Source organism: Hypanus sabinus, chromosome 4 (genome assembly GCF_030144855.1).
Source record: "Hypanus sabinus isolate sHypSab1 chromosome 4, sHypSab1.hap1, whole genome shotgun sequence".
Lineage (NCBI taxonomy): Eukaryota > Metazoa > Chordata > Chondrichthyes > Myliobatiformes > Dasyatidae > Hypanus > Hypanus sabinus.
Window position 1 is genome coordinate 9,764,280 of NC_082709.1, and position 20,591 is coordinate 9,784,870.

The 20,591-nt window shown below is 37.3% G+C and overlaps 1 protein-coding gene across 1 annotated transcript in view; it reads left to right on the forward strand.

Annotated features, from left to right (window-relative positions):
• Positions 1–20,591, forward strand: part of itgb5 (integrin, beta 5) — a 147,669-nt gene that overhangs the window by 25,367 nt on the left and 101,711 nt on the right. Inside the window, exon 5 of the mRNA XM_059966372.1 lies at positions 18,976–19,144. Within this exon, the coding sequence (XP_059822355.1) occupies positions 18,976–19,144 (169 nt within the window). The remainder of the gene's footprint in view (positions 1–18,975; positions 19,145–20,591) is intronic.

Below are 20,591 nucleotides of genomic sequence, written 5' to 3' on the forward strand. Positions count from 1 at the left end.
GCAGAAGGACTTAGATTAGGAAAATGGGCAAAGAAATGGCATTGTTGTAAACTGTATAGTCATGCACTGGTAGAAGAAGTGGAAGGGTTGAGTATTTTCTAAATGGAGAGAAAAGACAAAACAACTGAGGCGCAAAGGGACGGGAGTCCTTGTGCGGGATTCTCTAAATGTTAATTTGCAAGTTGAGTCTGTGATGAGGAAGGCAAATGCAATGATAGCATTCGTTTCGAGTATTGTGAGTAGTTCTGGAGCCCTTAGAAAAGATGTGCTGAAACTGGAGAGGGTTCAAAGGAGGTTCACTAAAGTGATTCCAGGATTGAATGGCCTTTTTGTATGAAGAGTGTTGGATGGCTCTGGGTCTGTATTTTTACAGCTAGAATATGGTGATTTTCTTGATTGCCAACATTTAAAATTTAATAAATTAACATAACCATGAGAGTAGATTGATAAATTAGAGTTTAAGTTGTTAATATTCTTACTTTTAATAAAATTGATAAACTAGGTAGATTGCAGAATGATCTGACTAACAAGATGACAGAAGATTAAAACAGAGGGACTTCCATTTAGAACGGAGTTGAGTAATTTCTTTAGGCAGAAAGTGGTGAATCTTTTGACTTCATTGCCCTAGTCGGCTGTGGAGACCAAGTCTTTGGGTGCAGTTAAGTTGGAGGTTGATAGGCTCTTGATTGGTCAGGACATGAAAGGTTGTGGGGAGAAGGCAGGAGAATGTGATTGAGAGGGGAGTGAATCAAGTATGATGAAATGGCAGAGCAGACTTAGATGGGCCGAATGGTATAACTCTGCCCCAAGGTCTTCTGGGCTAAGATTAGAAATAGCATTTAATTGTAATTCATATACAAGGAAACCCAACCAGCTTTGTTATCCACTGTCATTTAGTCTTTGATATGCAATTATGATCAGTGCATGTTTATCCAAGTCTAACAAAATTGAAATAGTTATCTTGAACTCTTATACAGTGACAGTAGAATTTTTACTCCTGATTTTACATCAGGAATACAGAATTTATTGACATAGCTATTGATGTAATGTCATACCTTGCAAAATACAATTTAACAATTCCATTTAACTATTACCGATCTGAATTTTGATGGTCAGCACGGGACGGTAGGAGTGTATAGATGTGATAGTAAATTATAGCTGATCTTTTAATGTCACTGTCTCTATTCTGATTTGCTGTAACAATTGCTAGGGTTAGTAATATTCCAAGTAACTGACTAGTAAAGAATTATGGCAATTGTTTCCAAAAATTTTGGTTTGATAAAAGCTCTTGGTGCACAAATACATCACATAAGAGAATACAATGAGGAGTAGGCCCTTTGCTCCTCCATGGCTGATCTGCTGCAGGCTTTCTCTTTTGTGCCTATCCTTCACAGTTCTCCATTCCCTGAGTTTTCAAAATATTATCTACCTCTTCACTGACTGTGGCATCACAAAGCTTTAGGTTGGAGAATTCCAGTCATTCACCACTTTCTGAGAAATGACTGCTTCTAATGTTGTAAATATGAATCTTCATTTGAATTTCTCCTGCTTGTGAGACACCTTGTTATTCTCCTCCCCTCCCAATCATGCCCCATTAGGATCTTGCACTTATCAATAAGATCACTGTTCATTCTTTTATACTTCAAAGAACATAATCTAATTTCTTGAGCCATTTGTGATATTGACAACCCTCTTATCCCAATGACCTAGTTCATCTCTTTTGGAATAATTCCAGTTCTAGTGTATCTTCTTAAATAAGGAAACCAAATCTGTGCTCATGCATAGAAATTGATCTAATCTTTCAATAAGAAATACACATATTGCTCAATCTCATTGCTCTGCTGAAAAGGCATTATTTATTTTACCTCCTCCTAACGTTTTAAATGTCAAAATAAATTTGTCTAGGTTTTTAACATAACTGAAGTAACTACTTACATTACCAAAATACCTATTTAACCCCTTCCCACCATTTAATTTCAAAATTCTTTCCCAGTGTAAAAGTTGATTGTACAGGCATCCAAGAATTTCAACAATAGATTTATTTTTGTTGATCTTTAGTATGCCTAGTGGGGTTGATAAAAGCCACAAGAAACAATTTTGTAAAGCCTAAAGTCTAATTCCTTTGAGTATATACCATCCTTTGCTCCACCAAATATTTATCTATATAGTACTATGCAAAGATCTTAGGCACATGTATAGCTAGGGAGTCTAAGACTTTTGCAGTGTACGGTTTCTCAATGTGGAACAGAGAGCGACTCTGTAAATGTGGCAGAAGTCAAGTCAAGTCACATTTTATTGTCATTTTGACCATAACTGCTGGTACAGTACATAGTAAAAATGAGACAACGTTTTTCAGGACCATGGTGTTACATGAGACAGTACAAAAACTAGACTGAACTACGTAAAAAAAATACAGAAAAAAAACTACACTAGACTACAGACCTACCCAGGACTACATAATGTGCACAAAAGTGCAGGCATTACAATAAATAATAAACAAGACAGTAGGGCAGTTAAGTGTCAGTCCAGGCTCTGGGTATCGAGGAGTCTGATAGCTTGGGCACACGTGTTGGGAATGACAAGGGTGGGTACTGCAGGAGGGGTGTGGGACAGATAATAGAGAAGGAATGCCAGGGATGGGACATGTTGCAAATGTAGACACACCGAACTCAGGGACACTAGGTAAGGTCATTTGGTTCCAAACAATTTTTTCATTGATCATGGCAGAATGTTTCTCTGGTGCTTCCTGACCCCTCCCCTCTCCCTTAACCTTTTATCAACCAGAATCCAGTTTATCATCACTCACATATGTCATTAATTTTTTTTTGTGGAAACAGTACAGTGCAGTACATAAATTGCTACGGTACTGTATATGCTTCCAAGTACCTGAAATCTTATCCTTAATGGACTCCAGAATCTTACCAACAACTTAAGTCCAATTAATTGGCCTTCAATTTTCTGTCTTTTGCCTCCCTCCTTTCTTAAAGTGTGGAATGAGATTTGCAATCGCTGACTTTAACAATTCTTGAAAGATTACTACTAATGCTTCCACAATCTCTTCAGCTTCCTCTTTTTAGAATGCTGTAGTGTAGTTCATTGATCCAGGTGACAAAGCACTTTCTCCACAGTAGTAATAACTACACTTACTTCTGCCCCCGACACTCTCAAATTTTTGGCATACTGCTGGTGTCCTCTACAATGAAGATGGATGCAAAATATGTACTGAATTCATCCACCATTTCTTCGTCCTCCATTACTACCTCTTCAGGGTTATTTTCCAGCAGTCTGATAGCCAGTCTTGCCACACTTCTTCTCTTTATATATTTCAAGTACGTGTTCAGATTAGTTGGGGAGCAGTGGTCAACAGTAATCTTGATGGCTTACCGGAAATGTTCAATCACATTAAGGTCAGGACTCTGACTGGGCCACTCAAGGACATCAAGTTTCTTCATTTGAAGCCACTTCATGGTTGCTCTGCCAGTGTGCTTTAGGTCATTGTACTGCTGAAAGGCAAACTACCTCCTCAGTTAAGCTTTTGGACAGAGGATAGCAGATTTTTATTCAGGATCTCTCTGTATTTATAAGGCGTCACTTGAAGTATTGTGAGCAGATTTGGGCCTGTTGTCTTAGAAAGGAAGTGCTGACATCGGAGAGGATTCAAAGGAGGTTCAGGAAAATGATTCCGGGATTGTCATGTGAAGATTGTTTGATGGCCCTGATGGCAACTGAGGGGGTTTACAAAGTGGTGAGAAGGTCTGAAGAAAGGCACTGACTGTTTTTGAAAAATCTATCTGTCTATGAAAATCGTGCCTCTTTCCTTGACCATAAGATATGGGAGCAGAATTAGGCCATTTGGCCCATAGGAAGTAGTGAATATCAGCCCAGAGTCATCAAACACTCTACATATAACAAGCCATTCAGTCCTGGAATCATTTTTGTGAATATCCTTTGAACCCTCTCCAGTTTCAGCACATCCTTTCCAAGGTAAGGGGACCTAAACTGTTCACATTATTCCAAGTGAGGTGTCACCAGTGCTTTGTAAAGTTTCAACATTACATCCTTGCTTTCATGTTCTAGTCCTCTTGAAATGAATGCTACCTTTGCTTTGCCTTCCTCACTACAGACTCAGCCTTCAAATTGAACTTTAGGGAATCCTGTACAAAGACTCTGTTGCCTCTTTACACCTCAGTTTTTTGTACTTTCTCTCCATTTAGAAAATAGTCCATCATTTTATTTGTTCTGCCAAAGTGCATGACTATATACGTTGGTCAAAGAAATGAAATACACTCTGGGCCTGTAATCACTAGAATTTAGAAGAGTGAGGGGTGACCTCATTGAAACCTATGGAATGGCAAAAGACCTTGATAGAGTGCATTTGGAGAGGATGTTTACTTTGTTGGGAGAGTCTAGGGCCAGAGGACACAGGCTCAGAATAGAGGGGCATCCTTTTAGAACAGAGATGAGGAATTTCTTTAGCCAGAGAGTGGTGAATCTGTGGAATTCATTGCCACGGGCATCTGTGGAGGCCAAGTTGATAGATTCTTGATTGGTCAGGGCATGAAGGGGTACGGGGAGAAGGCCGGAGATTGGGGCTGAGAGATAAAATAGATCAGAAATGATGAAATGGTGGAACAGACTTGATAGGCCAAACAGCCTAATTCTAGTCCTGTATCTTTTGGTCTTATGGTATTTAGCAGCATTCATCTTCCCCTCAAATCTGATCAGATTTCCAGTCCCTGCTGCTGGAAAGCATCCCCATAGCATGATGCTCCAGCATACTTTGCAGTAGGGATGGTGTTACCTGCTGATTTGAAATTCCTCTGAAATAGAGTAATTCAACACATCATTGATATCCATGTCACTTCACGTGCTTTATTGTTAACATGGGGCTCAGTGTCACCCATAAATGGGTGTGGCCAGATGATGCTTTGTTGAAGATAAAATGATCAATTGAAAACATAGTTCAGTCCGTGTTGTACTGTTGCATTTTAGTATTCTGTACGACTGTACCTGTTTAAAGCTAAATCCCTGAGCTATAAATGTGTCCATTGTCACATTGTATGTCTTCTCAAAAACTACTTGAGATTTGTTCCAAGTATATATTGCAGAAAACTGCCCAGCAATTTCTGATTAGTTCTGTGAAATAAGCTACATGGTGAGAGCAGTACTTTGGTCTCTACTCCGGAAAGCTGGGAGCATAGACTTAAATGGAACTGAACTGACGAGATTAGAATATATAAACATTATTTTATAAATTGTTTAATGTTGTTCACCAGTTCTGAATTTCAAAATGTCATTACTTCACTATGCAGATAATATATATTTAAATGTTAATATTCCCATAGTCCGCTCCATTATTTGAAATCCTTTGTGGGTTAATCTTCCTTTATCTATCGTATTAGATCAATCAGATAGCTTCACCAGCAGCTTATCACCACAGAAACCCTGGCCTCATCCTGTCAGATATTTATTCTCGCTGTCCAATCCTAATTTTCAGCTTCGCTGCAGCTTTGTTGCTCGTTTTTTGAGTTCTGACTTCTTTGTAGAGACATTTAAACTGTGTTTCTGTTTGATCAATTTCTTCTTGCCTGGTCTGCCAGATGTTTCTAGCATTTTCTACTTCTTGGTTTTAGAGAAGTAGGGCCCAAGAACAGGCCATTTGGCCCACAGTGGTGTGCCATATCGGGCAAAGAGCAAATCAAAAACACTGAAACACTAATTCCACCTACCTACATAACATCCATATCCTTCCATCTTCCTTAAATCCACATGTCAATCCAAATGGCTCTTAAAAGCCTTTAATCTGTTGTCTCTACCACCATACCAGACAGTGCAGTCCAGGCATCCACCACTCCCTGAGTAAAAAAAGTTACCCCCCCCCCCCCACATCCCCTTTGAACCTACCCCCTCACCTTCAATGCAGGCCTGCAGGCCTTCCGGTTATTAGACATCTTACCCTTGGGAAAGAGATACTTTCCGTCCACTCTCTCTGCCTCTTAGAAACATCTATCAGATCTCCCCTCAGCCTCCAACACTTCAGAGAAAACGACCCAAGTTCATCTGGCCCCTGACTATAGCACTTGCCCTCTAAACCAGGCAACATCTTGGTAAACTACTTCTGCACCCTCTCCAAAGCCTCAACATCCTTCCAATAATGGGGTGACCAGAACTGTACACAAGACTCCAGGTGTGGCCTAACCAGAGTTGTGTATAGTTGCAACAGAACCTCATGACTTTTAAACTCAATGCCTTGACTAATGCGAACAAGTATTCTTTAATCCTTCTTAACCATGTTATCAACCTGTGTAGCCACTTTCAAGGTGCACTGAACTTGGATCCTAAGATCTCTCTGCTCAGCAACATCTTTAAGGATCTTTCCCTTAACAGTGTTCTGTCTCCATGCACTTTCCCTACTGATGTGCAGCACCTCACATTTATCTGGGTTAAACTCCATCTGCCATTTTTCTGCCCATATCTGCTGGAACTGATCGATATTGCTCATATTCTTTGCTAGTCTTCTACAATATTCACAATTCCATCAATCTTGGTATCATCACTAATTTACTAAACCACCCATCTACATGTTCGTCCAGGATACTTATATACCTCACCAACAGCAGAGATCCCAACACAAATTCCTGTGGAACTCCATGACTACAGACCTCCAGCTCGAATAAGTCTCTTCAACCACCACCATCTGTCTTCTATATGCAAGCCATTTCTGAATCCAAACAGCCAATTCACTGCAGATCCCATGCATCTTAATCTTCTTGATTAGCCTCCCTGTGTCTAGAGGGGACATAAAGATGCTGTTCAAGGGTCCAGCAATCTCAGCTCTTGTCTCCTTCAATAACCTGCGGTAAATCCCATCAGGCCCTGGGGACTTATCCACGTGAATACTCAAAAAGAGGCTCAATGCTTCTTCCTTGAACTCTAAACATCCTAATGCACTCCACACGGAACTCCTAGTCCTCCATATCCTTTCCCTTGGTAAATACTGAAGTAACGTACTTGCTCACATTCTCTGCATCCAAGTAAGTGTTCACCCTTCCTGCTTGAGTGATCCCGCCCTGTCCCAAGTTATCCTCTTACTCAGGATTGGTGGAGGGGCAGGCAGTGCTGAGGAAACAGGAGAACTGCAGAAGGACTTAGACAAATTGGGAGAATGGGCAAGAGAGTGGCAAATAAAATACGGTGTTGGAAAATGCCTGGTCATACTCTGGTAGAAGAAATAAATGAGCACACTATTTTCTAAATGAAGAGAAAATTCAAAAATCTGGGATACAGAGGGACTTGAGAGTCCGTGAGCAGAACACTCTAAAGGTTAACTTGCAGATTGAGTCGGTGGTGAGGAAGGCAAATGCAATGTTAACATTCATTTTAAGAGGACTAGAATATATGAGCAGGGATGTGATGCTGAGGCTTTATAACGGACTAGTAAGCCTCACCTTGAGTATTGTGAACAGTTTTGGTCTCCTATCTAAGAAAAGATTGAGAGGATTCAGAGGAGGTTCACAGGGATGATTCCTGGAATGAAAGGGTTATCATATGAGAAATGTTTAATGGTTCTTGGCCTGTACTCGCTAGAGTTTAGAAGGATGAGGGGGGATCTCATTGAAACCTTTCAGATGTTGGAAGTCCTAGACAGAGTAGATGTGGAAGGATGTTTCCCATGGTGGGGGAGTCTAGGACAAGAGGGCACAGCCTCAGGATAGAAGGGCGGAAGGTGGTGAATCTGTGGAATTTGTTACCACAGGAAGCTGTGCGTGTATTTAGGGCAAAGATTGATAGGTTCTTGTTTGGACACGGTATCAAAGGTTACAGGGAGAAGGCCAAGGAGTGGGACTGAGAAAGGGAAAAATAAGGATGAGCCATGATTGAATGGCGGACCAGACTCAATGGACCAAATGGGCCTAATTCTCCTATGTCTTATGGTTATGATGTATGTAAAGATCCCTTGGATTCACCTTGATCCTACTTGGCAAGGAGTTTTCATGGCCCCTCCTAGCTTTCCTAATTCCCTTATTTAGTTCTTTTCCGGCTTATTTATATGCCTTGTACTCTGTTTGATCCTAACTTCCGAAGCTTTACATAATTCTCTTCTTGAGTAAATTCATCACCCCTCTGGACATCAAAGGTTCTCTTATCTTTCCATCCCCATCCTTCCTCTAACAGGAATTGATGTTTAAACACCCTCTACAGGTCTGGTGTAGACTTGCCAGAGAAAAGGTGTTCCCAATTAACGTTTCTTAGTTCTTGCCTAATGCCTTCATAATTTACCCCACTACAATTTAATATTCCCCAATAAAGACCATACCTATCTTTATCCATAGCTATCCTGAAAGTTAAGGAGTTCTAGTCACTGTTCCCTAACTGAAAGGGCAGTCACTTGGCTAAACTAATTGCCCGACACTAGGTTCAGTACAGCCCCTCCTGTCATTAGACTGCCTGCATATTGATTTACGAAACCTTCCTGGACATACTTAACAAAATCTACCCCATCTAAATCCCTTACATTAAGAAGGTCCCAGTTTAAATTAGGGAAGTTGGAATCCCCCATGACAACAACTCTATTATTCTTACACAGTTCCTTAATCTGATTACATATTTGTTCCTCAATGTTGTGGTGGCTATTGGAGTACAGTCCCATTCATGTGATTTCACTCTTCCTATTCCTGAGTTCCACTCAAATGGACGCTGTGTCTGACCCTTCCATTACGTCTCCCCTGAGTGCAGCTATGATATTGTCGCTGATTAGTAGTTCCACTCCATCTTCTATCTTTTCTAAAACATCAAAAGCCTGGTACATTAATTGCCCATTCCTGCCCCTCTCTCAACTAAGTTTCAGTATCAGCTACAACATCATAGATTCACCCTTACCCTAGCATTAAAATATACACTCTTTAAACTATCCAACACATCATACCTATTACTTTGATTTTGCCTTTCAATACTTCCTCTGACATCTACCTTCTGGACTGATCCTTCTCTTACTCACCCAGGGCTCCCTTAAGGTCAGCAAAGTTTGAGTCAAGTTTCAAGCTACACCTTTAAGAATGATGTAAAGTTGTAACAACTCATTTTTAAGTTGTAGCTAGTAACCACATACAGTATCAGTTTTCCAGGACAGCATCCCATAGATCATCAGTCTTCAGGCCATGTCCCATGGACTTGGCCTACGATAGTTTTTTTAACTGTGTGTTTTTCTACTGAAGTAACTATACACACGATGTACGTGCTAACTGCAGTGTGTGACAGTAGCTTCTGTGTTTTGCACCTTGGCCTTGAGGAATACTGCTTCATTTGGCTGTATTCATGTGTTTGGTGGAATGACTATTAAAACTGAACATGAACTTGAGGATGAAATGTAGTATGATATTTAAGGAGCAATTCTTCATAAATTGCCATATTTCTGATTTTATGTTATCTTGTTAACCTTTAGCTTATTGAATTAAATTGACTTTATTTCTTACATCTTTCACATACATGAGGAGTAAAAATCTTTACGTTAGGTCTCTGTCTAAATGTGCAATCATAGTAATATATAATAATTTATAATAAATAGACAATATAATAGAGAGTACACTCAATCAGCATGAGTTCATTGGTCTCATGGCCTGGTGGAAGAAGCTGTCCCAGAGCCTGTAAGTCCTGGCTTTTAAGCTGCAGTACCGCTTCCCAGATGGTAGCAGCTGGAATAGATTGTGGTTGGAATGGTTTGGGTCCCCAATGATCCTACGGTCCCTTTTTACACACTTGTTCTTGTAAATGTCCTGAATCATGGGAAGTTCACAACTACAGATGTGCTGGGCTGTCTGCAGCACTCTCTGCAGAGTCCTGCAATTAATGGAGATACAGTTCCCATCCCAGGCAGTGATGCAGCCGGTCAGGATGCTCTCAATTGTACCCCTGTAGAAAGTTCTCAGTTGTTGTGTACAGCCCATATGAGTTCCTCGATAATGTGGCTGCCAAGGAACTTAAAGCTGTTTATCCTCTCAACCCCAGTTCCATTGATGTCAATAGGAGTTAGCCCGTCTCCATTCCTCCTGTAATCCACAACCAGCTCTTTTGTTTTTGTGACATTGAGGGAGAGGTTGTTTTCTTGATACCACTGTGTCAGGGAGATGACTTCTTCCCTGTAGGCCACCTCGTTATTGCTTGAGAAGGCCAATCAATGTAGTGGCGTCGGCAAATTTAATTAGCAGATTGGAGCTGTGGGGGTGACAAAGGAGTAAAGGAGGGGACTCAGTACCTGGACCTGAGGGGCTCCTGTATTGAGACTTGATGGGCCAAATGGTCTAATTCTGTTCCTGTGTCCTTAGGTCATCAATTATAGAAAATGCTATAAAAATTGAGCAGTTTGGACAACATCTCTGCAGAGGGGAAGAATTGAAGTTAATATTTCAAGTTGATTTATCTTAATCAGTTTTAATTCTACTTCCATAGAAGGTCCCTAACCTGGGTGTTTCCGGCATTTTTGTGCTCATTTCAATTTTCCAGAGTCTGCAATATTTTGTTTTTGCTTTGGTGTTAGAAGAAGGGGTACAAATTAGCTTAAATAATTTATTTATAATTATAATAAATAGATATCTGCATAGGAATTCTGAACATATTCATTAACATTTTTGAATTGTTAATACTTCTGTTACCAGCAACCATAGCTTCAGAGAGTTTTGAGTTACTAATCATGTGTTGTTTTATTATTGAAAAAGAACAAGATTTTTGAACCACCATGGTTTTAATAAAAGATGATTATTTAATTTAAGAATGTTTCCTTCAGGTCATTTAGTTTGGAATTTTTTACTTGATTTCCCCACGCCCTTTTTTATTGGTTTTGTTCAGTTTTAAAACCAAACAAATGGGTTTTCAGATTAGATTAAGCATCTGTTGCCTAAAAGTTTCTTTGTGCCCTAAGGCTGCAATAGATGGGTACAACAGTGTTTTGATCAGCAGTTCTCTACTGAGAACTTTACTTGTGATAGAACGTGATTTTTTTTTCCCCTTCTGAATTAACTATGTGCTACTTTTTCAGGAGTCATGGGTTAGTGGTTACTGTCCCAATGTAGTCTGTGTGTTGTCCAGGATGGGGAGAAGGGTCAGAATCTGGCATAGTCCTGTTGAAGCAATGCTAAATCACTGTTCTCCCAAGGGTGCTCAGTGGAGTACATTTGGACAAAGTACTCTTCACAGTGCATCACTGGACAAGGGTAATGCAGTGTTAGAGACAGGAAATAGTTGGGGGGGGGGGCGAATGTCAATGAGCGAATCAGAGAAAAGACAGGAGAGATGGTATGGTGAAAAAATGGATAATATCTGAATCTGGTTTAATATCACGGGCATGTATCATGAAATTTGTTGTATTGCAGTAGCTATACATTGTAGTACATAATAAAACCTGAATTGTGGTGGTGGTGGTGGTGGGGGGTGTGGGGTGTGTGTGTGTTTTTCTTTTACCAAAATGGATTATCATACATTTTCAAACACTGTATTCCACTGCCAGTGTTCTGCCCATTTTTCCAATTTGTCTTAACCCTGCTGCAATTGCGTTGCTTCCTATCTTCATATTCTTAAGATATCTCCTCCCTGATGGTAGTAATGAGTATCTACAGGTGAATTGCACATACATGACAAGCTAAAGTGCATGAATATAGAGGGAGAATCGAAGTATTTTCAGCATTTTCTCATGTTTGTTAAGGCATCTGTTTCGAGTGGAGTTTTATTGAGTGAAATTATCAAAGTAAATTTATTATGAAAGTACATATAAACACCATATACACACTAAGATTCATTTTCTTGCGGGCCTGGTCAATAAATCTATAGAATAATAACTGTAACAGAATTAATGACAGACCACCCAACTTGGGTGTTTAACTGAAGTGCAGAAGCCAACACATTGTGAAAATACAAAAAGAAAGAAATAATAACAGTAAATAAATAAATGAGCAATAGACATTAAGAACATGTGAAGAAGCATTCTTTTTTTCCTCTTTTTCCCTTTTTAAACTATTTATTAAATTTTTAGAAAATTACAAAGAATAAATGTAATAAAAAAAAGAAAAATAATATTGATCCTTCCCCCTCCCCTTAACCCTCCCCCCTTAACCCTTATCTAAAAAAAGAAAAAAAAAGAAAGAAAGAAGAAAAAAGATAGAAAGATTGCCTGGATATCGGAGGATCCCCACATGCCCCATGGAGATCAAAATAATTTTAATATTTATTTTTACTTTCCCCAATTACTTTATAATTTTATCTTCAAAGGACCTGTGTATTTAATCCCATCTTTTGTATGTATGGGAGCCAAATTTTCAAAAATATATCATATTCATTTCTTTGATTATATGTAATTTTTTCAAGTGGAATACAACTATATATTTAATTATTCCAACGATCCATAGTTAAATATAAATCAGATTTCCAAGTAACTGCGATAACTTTCTTAGCTACTGCCAATGCAATTTTTATAAATTTTTTCTGATATTTATTCAATTTAAGTTTTGGTATTATCCCTTCAATATCTCCTAATAAAAATAACATTGGACTGTGTGGGAGTTGTACTCCAGTAATTTGTTCCAATAAAAATCTTAAATTTATCCAAAATGGTTGAATTTTAAAACAAGACCAAGTAGAATGTAAAAAAAGTACCAATTTCTTGATTACATCGAAAACATTGGTCAGACATATTTGAATTTAATCTGCTTATTTTCTGTGGTGTTATATATAATTGATGTAAAAATTATAATGTATTAATCTAAGTCAAACATTTATTGTATTTATCATACTATCAGAACATAATCTTGACCAACTTTTTCCATCAATTTTAACATTCAAATCAGATTCCCATTTTTGTCTTGATTTATGAATTCCAGATTCAATTGTCTGTTTTTGAATCAAATTGAACATACAAGATGTAATTTTTTTAATTTTTCCTTTTTGAATTAATATTTCTATTTCACTAGGTTTTGGCATCAACATTGTTTGGCCCAGCTTTTCTCATAAATAAGCCTTTAATTGAAAATAACAGAAAAGAGTGTTGTTTGATATTTTATATTTATTTTTTAATTGATCAAATTACATCAATATACCTCCTTCAAAACAATCACCTATATATTTAATCCCTTTTTGGAACCAATTATGTAAAAGTTTATTATCCATTGTAAAAGGAATAAGCCTATTTTGAATTAAAGTTCTTTTTGCTAATAAAGATTTCTTTATCTCATCATATTTACTTTATTCCATAAATCAATCAAATGTCTTAATATAGGAGATTCTTTTTTTCCCCTTACCCATTTGGATTCCCATTTATATATAAAATCTTCTGGTATGTTTTCTCCTATCTTATCTAATTCTGTTCTAATCCATGCCGGTTTTTCTTCATCAAAAAAAGACGCAATAAATCTAAGTTGATTTGCTTTATAATAATTCTTAAAATTTGGAAGTTGTAACCCTCCTAAATCAAATTTACATGTCAAGTTTTCCAATGATATTCTTGACATCTTTCCTTTCCAAAGAAATTTCCTTACATATTTATTCAGTTCTTGAAAAAACTTCTGAGGTAATTGTATTGGTAAAGTTTGGAATAAATATTGCATTCTAGGAAATATATTCATTTTTACAGCATTAACTCTACCTATTAATGTTATTGGTAACATCCATTTATCAAGATCCTCTTTTATTTTTTTTAATAATGGCAAATAATTTTGTTTATGTAAATTTTTTACATCATTATCAACTCTAATACCTAAATATTTTATCCCATTTATTGACCATCGAAATTGAGTTACTAATCGACATTGATTATAATTTCCTTTGGTAAGGGGTAAAATTTCACTTTTACCCCAATTTACTTTATACCCTGATACTTTCCCATATTCTTCCAATCTAAAAGATGATCTTTGCAAAGATTGCAATGGGTTTGTTAAATAAATCAAAACATCACCAAATAAATTAATCTTATATTCTTCTTGATTAACTCTAAAGCCCCCAATGTCTGAATCTGTTCTAATTAATTCAGCTAATGGTTCTATTGCCAATACAAATAAAGCAGGTGATAATGGTCTAGTTGACCTCGTTAAGCAAAATGGTGTTGAAATCTGACCATTTGTAACTACTTTAGCTTGAGGATTAGTATTTAAAGTTTTAATCCATTGTATAAAAGATTTTCCTAACTCATATTTTTCCAATACCTTAAATAAAAAATCCCATTCCAATCTATCAAATGCTTTTTCTGCATCCAAAGCAACTGCCACACTCATTTCCTCTCTTTTTTTGTGCCAAATGAATTATACTAAGTAACCGGGTTATATTATCCATTGATTGTTTTTAATAAAACCTGTTTGATCCATATGTATTAATTTTGGTAAATATTTAGATATTCTATTAGATAAAATTTTTGATATTATTTTATAATCTGTATTCAACAAAGAAATAGGTCTATATGATGTTGGTTTTAAAGGATCTCTCTTTTTTTGGCAATACAGTTATGATCGCTGTTAAAAAAGATTGTGGGAGTTTATGCATTCTTTCCACTTGATATATTAATTCCATAAAAGGAGGAATTAATAAATCTTTAAATTTTTTATAAAATTCAGGAGAAAAACCATCTTCTCCTGGGGATATATTACTCTGAAGTGATCCTAAAGCTTCTTCAACCTCTTTTAATGTAAAGGGCATATCTAATCCTTTCTGTTCTTCCAAATTTAATTTTGGAAGGGTTATTTGTGATAAAAATTTATCTATCTCAGCAACCTTATTTTGTGATTCTGATTGATATAGTTCAGTATAAAATTTTTTAAAAGTTTCAATAATTTCTAAAGGTTTATAAGTAACCTTATTTACACTTGTTCTAATTGCATTTATTGTTTTAGAAGCCTGTTCTGTTTTCAACTGCCAAGCAAGAATCTTATGTGATCTTTCACCTAATTCATAATATTTCTGTTTAGTTCTCATAATTACTTTTTCTGTACGATATGTCTGGAGTGTATTGCAATTTTTTTTATCAACAAGTTGGGATTCTTTGAGATTCTTTTTCTAACTTTATGATATCTTTTTCCAATTGATCTATTTCTGCTATGTATTCCTTCTTAATTTTAGATGTATAACTTATAATCTGGCCCCTTAAATATGGTTTCATTGCTTCCCATAATACAATTTTTTTCTTCAACTGAATGTAAATTTGTATCCAAAAAAAATTGAATCTTTTTCATAAAATCACAAAAATCTTGATGTTTTAATAAAATTGAATTAAATCTCCATCTATAGATTGATTCCTCCTTATCCATCATTATCATTGTCATTATCAAGGGGGAATGATCTGACAGTATTCTTGCTTTATATTCCACACTTTTCACTCTATCCTGAATATTTTTTGATAATTAAAAAAAACAATTCTTGAGTAAGTTTTATGTCTATTTGAATAAAATGAAAGATCTCTTTCTCTTGGATTAATTTTTCTCCATATATCAATTAGGTTTAAATCTTTCATTAATGATAAAAGTTTTATTACTTTTGATTTTGTAGCAACTTTAGTTGACCTATCCAAAACTGGATCTAAACAAAAATTAAAATCTCCACCTATTAATATTTTATCATGTGCATCAGCCAAATTCAAAAAAACTTCGTGTATGAATTTTGCATCATTTTCATTTGGTGCATAAATGTTCATAAAAGTCCATAATTCTGAAAAAATTTGACAATGTATAATCACATATCTCCCCACAGAATCAATTACTGCATTTTGTATTTTAATTGATAAAGTTTTATTAACCAAAATTGCAAATCCTCTCGATTTTGAATTAAATGAAGCTGCAATGACATTTCCAACCCAATCTCTCTTTAATTTCTTATGTTCTGTTTCTGTTAAATGTGTTTCTTGTAAAAAAGCTATATCTCCTTTCATTTTCTTAATATATGTTAAAACTCTTTTTCTTTTCACAGGTCCATTAAGTCCATTAACATTAAAACTTAAAAAATTAAGTAAATTAATCATTCATAATACCTTGGGAACTCTTTGAAATTCTCCATGTTGCTATGAATCTCTCCCCAACCATCCAGGCAAAAAAGAAGAAAAATAGAAAAAAGGTAACTAATATATAAAAAAAACCCCAAAATACCCCCCCCCACTAATGTTGCGAATAAAAAGAACACATTCACCCCCCCCCCCCATTTTACGGGTCATGGCAATCGCCATGATTGTACACGCGAAACTCGCAGCCATCGATCAGGAGCTCCTCCAGTTCCTCCACAAAAAATATATGTATATTAGTGAAGAAAAAAAAAGAAAATAATTAATGTCTCTACTCCCAATTAATACTCCTCAACCATTTTTGTTTTCCTTATAAATGTCCATCAAGTCCAACCTTATTTCAGTCTTTATCATCTGTCCACTTTATTTCTAAAATTCTTTAGTCCTCTTCGTGGACATCAAATAATTCTTGTTCAAATTTCTTCGCTTTCCGGTAATCAACGAAAGATCATCTTTCTTCGTTATCCAGGAAAATTATCAATTTTGCTGGGTAGCTCAATAAAAATTTAAAGCCCTTTTCCCATAAAGATTTTTTCACTGGATTAAATTCCTTCCGCCTCTTCAGAAGATCATAACTTATGTCTGGATAAAAAAAAACTCTTTTCCCTTCTATGATCAATGGCCCATTTCTCTTTTTAGCACCTTGAGTAGCTGCCTTCAAGATCATTTCTTTATCTTGATACCTTAAGCATTTTATCAAAATTGATCTTGGATTTTGATCTTGTTGAGGTCTTGGTCTTAAAGCTCTGTGTGCTCTTTCAATTTCAATTACTTTGCTTCCTTCTTTCATTTCCAAAATTTTCAGAATCCATTCTTGAAAGAATTTTATTGGATTTTCTCCCTCTGTACCTTCCATAAGACCAACAATTTTAATATTATTTCGTCTACTAGAGTTTTCAAGCACATATATTTTTTCCAACATCCATTTTCTTTCTATTGTCCAGGCAAGATTATTGTCTTCTATCTTATCTATTCTTTCAGTGTTTTCTTCCGTTTTTACTTCCATCTCTTTAACTTTATTATCCATCTTTTGTTTTTCCACCATATTATCGAGTGTATTCTACATCCTTCTTATATCGGTTCTTACAGCTTTTAATTCATTCATCATATATATCAGGATATCTCTTATGTCTCCTTTAATCTCTTCCTTCTTTTCCTCTTCTTCATCCTCTGTATTTCCCAAAGAGTCTGATTCCACTTCCAATTCACTTCCAGCCTTAGTTGGGATTTGTAGTTTTGTTAATATCTGTTCATGCATACTTGTTTCTTCGCGCATGCGTTGTTCTTGCCGTTTTTTCTTGGAGACCGCCGACATTGCTGCAACTTCCTGTCCCGCATCATCAGAAGTGCCATGCACTTTGCCGGGAGGAAATCCAACTTGAGTCCGAGGCTTCACCGATACGGTTAGGCCTTTTTCCCCGCCGATTTGCTCAGTCTTCAAAGTAGTAGCTTTCTTCTGTTTTGGTTTAGGAGCCATATCCAAAAATAATCCTGAGTTACTTATAAATAGTTTCTGGTAGGTATTTATTAATTCTTCTTCATTTAAACCCTATTTCATTTCTTTTTACGAGGGAGCTGGATTCCCAACGTCTTGACCCTACGTCATCACGTGACCCCCCCCCCCCCCCCCCCGAAGAAGCGTTCTTGAAAGTGAGTTCATTCATTGTGGGAACATCTCATGGATGGACCAAGAGAAATTATCCCTTTGGGTCAAGAGTCTGATACTTGAGGGGAAAGAACTGTTCCTGAAACTGGTGGTGTAGGTCCTGAATCTCCAGTACCATATTCCTGAAGGCAGCAGTAAGAAGAGAGCATGTCTTGGGTGGTGGGGGTCTCTGATGATGGATGCTGCTTTCCTGTGACAGTGTTTCATGTGGATGAGTTCAATGGTTGGATAACTCCAAGGAAAACAGAATAATGAAGGAATAATATGCTTATTGCCCGTTACACCATTAGAGGTGTTCAGGGCTTCTTTCATCGTGCCAGTAGTTTTCTCTTGGTTTTCACTACTGTCAGCCATGCAAGTCCTGGGCGGAGACTGGGGAATGTCTTCACACTGATGTAGAATTCCTATCTCTATGGCAGTTCTGTTTGACCAGTCATGGTTGTAAATCATGAGCTGAACCCCCAAACCTGGAGGACAGGTGGACCACTCTTAGTCTGGCCTCTAGCCTTTGACCTGTTTGGCATGGGAGACTCTGCCAAGAGCCAAAGCATAAAGCCCTGACTCCAGCCAACAGTTCTCTAGGTCATTAAGATACAGAAGCCTCCAAACCATGACAAGGTTATGGTCCTCTTGGAGAAATAATATAGATAAATACATTTTTTAATGATTATTTTGTTCTGGTTGATATAACCTTTATGATCACTTGTACCTATTGATGGGGTTGATGGTCTCTGCCAAAGGAGATGAAAAGTGCTCCTTCGCTCCACTAGCCTGCAGGTCACCTTTGTAGCACCTGCTTAGACCCCTGATCAGGGTTATGTGAAGCCATAGGAGCAGGTGGTGGCTGGGTGCATATCACAAGTCCTGGTTATGCGACCACTGACACCAGGCAGACAATCTCTGAAGAGAGTACTGATAATGGCTGGGGTCACCCATCTTGTAAAGAAACTGCCCAGAAGAAGGCAATGGAAAACCAGTTCTCTTTAAAAAAAAATGCCAAGAACGATCATGGTCATGGAAAGATCATGATTGCACATGCCCTAAGACATGGCACATAATGAACAAATACTTATTAACAACATAGACCCAAAAAACAGGTACCTTTATAAATATTGTAAGTCCACTATTTGAAATGCTGTATATGTTGCAGTGTGTGGATCAAGCCATTTAAAAACACTGTGTTTATTACTATTTCTAATATGAACCTAACTGCATGCACCCTTATGAGAAATAATTGGCCATTGAGTGGGTATCTCACCAGTGTGGATGCCATGTTTTTCTCATGTAGATATAAGCTGTTTCCACAATGTGTCCCGTCGTTTGGATTCAGACACTTATTGTCATTGACGGACAAATCTGACAAATTCAATGCTGAAGTTCAGAAGCAAATGGTGTCCCGAAATCGTGATGCACCAGAGGGTGGTTTCGATGCAATACTGCAAGCAGTAGTTTGCAAGGTGAGAACGTGTGAATTTTTCCTTTAATGCAGTGAATAATAACAGAACTGGCATCTTGCATGTTACCTGAATGTTTGATGGCTCTGGGCTTGTACTCACTGTATTTTATAAGAACGAGGGGGTCTCATTGAAACTTAGCGAATATTGGTAGAGCAGATGTGGAGAGGATGTTTCCTGTAGAGTTGGAGCTTAGGACCAAAGGGAACAGCCTCAGAAGAGGCCATCCCTTTAGAACAGAGATGAAGAGGAATTTCTTTAGCCGAAGGGCAATGAATCTGTGGAATTCATTGCCACAGATGGCTGTGGAAGCTGATTCATTGGGTATATTGAAGAGAGATTGATAGGTCCCAAAGGTTACAGGGAGAAGGCAGGAGAATAGGACTGGGAGGGATAATAAATTAGCCATCATGGAATGGCAGAGCAGACTCAATGGGCTGGATAGCTTCATTCTGCTCCTATGTCTTGTGGTCTGATACAAATAATGGCAGCTTTGTCTGAACATTTATTCCAATATATAATTGTTCTTCATAAATAGTTTCTTTCTTGTTCAAGCTGTTTAAAATAACTGTTGGTTACTTTTTTCAACCATTATCTTTTTTTTTGCATAACAAACGATATGAGTGCATTTATTGAGAAATGGCTTTGAGCTAGTAAATCAGTGGAGTAAGACCTCGGAGATAAGGTGGGGATTTGTAAGTTGTGAGCTTTTTCCCGTGATAAGATAAAGAGTCACCTTTCAATGGGGGCTCTTCCTAAATGAAGGACGAACATCAAAGAAATTGCTGCTGAATTGTTGGCAAATCAGGTAAAATTGCAGAAAAGTGGCAGCTGGAAGATTCAGCCCCTGGCAGTGTTCCCTCTAAGCTGTGCAGAAACTGAAATGTTGCTGTGCACATCAGCTTTGTTGCCACGCGGCTGGAAAAAAAGACTGGCGGGGAAGAGTTTACAAACAGTTTGAAAGTTTACGAAATGTGGAAGTTTTTCTTTGTTGTACTGTATTTCATTATGTTCGTAATATGTCAAAAGTCTGTGATATTTCAATTTTCATTCTAAATATTCAGAGTGTGCATAATTACAAAACAAAACATTTAAAGTGCCGCACAGTTTTCAGGCTGTGTTTTTTCCAAAAGAATCCTGCTGGTTGGTCTATGCAACTATAAAAAAAAACTTAGAGGGAGTGTTGATCTGCAGAGTTTGCTGTGTGGAGTTTACAAATTGTACGTGAAGTATTGTTCCATTTAGGTGTTCTGTTTCCTTCCACATTCCAAAGATGCACAAGTTTGGAGCTTTTTAGGCTGCTGTAAACTGTCCCTTGAGTGATTCTTCGGGAGATGATGGGAATGGGGGAGAATGGAATGGGATTAGTGCAGCATTGGAGGATCATTTGGATAAACATGAAGATGATGGGCGATTATACTCTAGTTGGCCTGTTACTCTGCTCCACTTT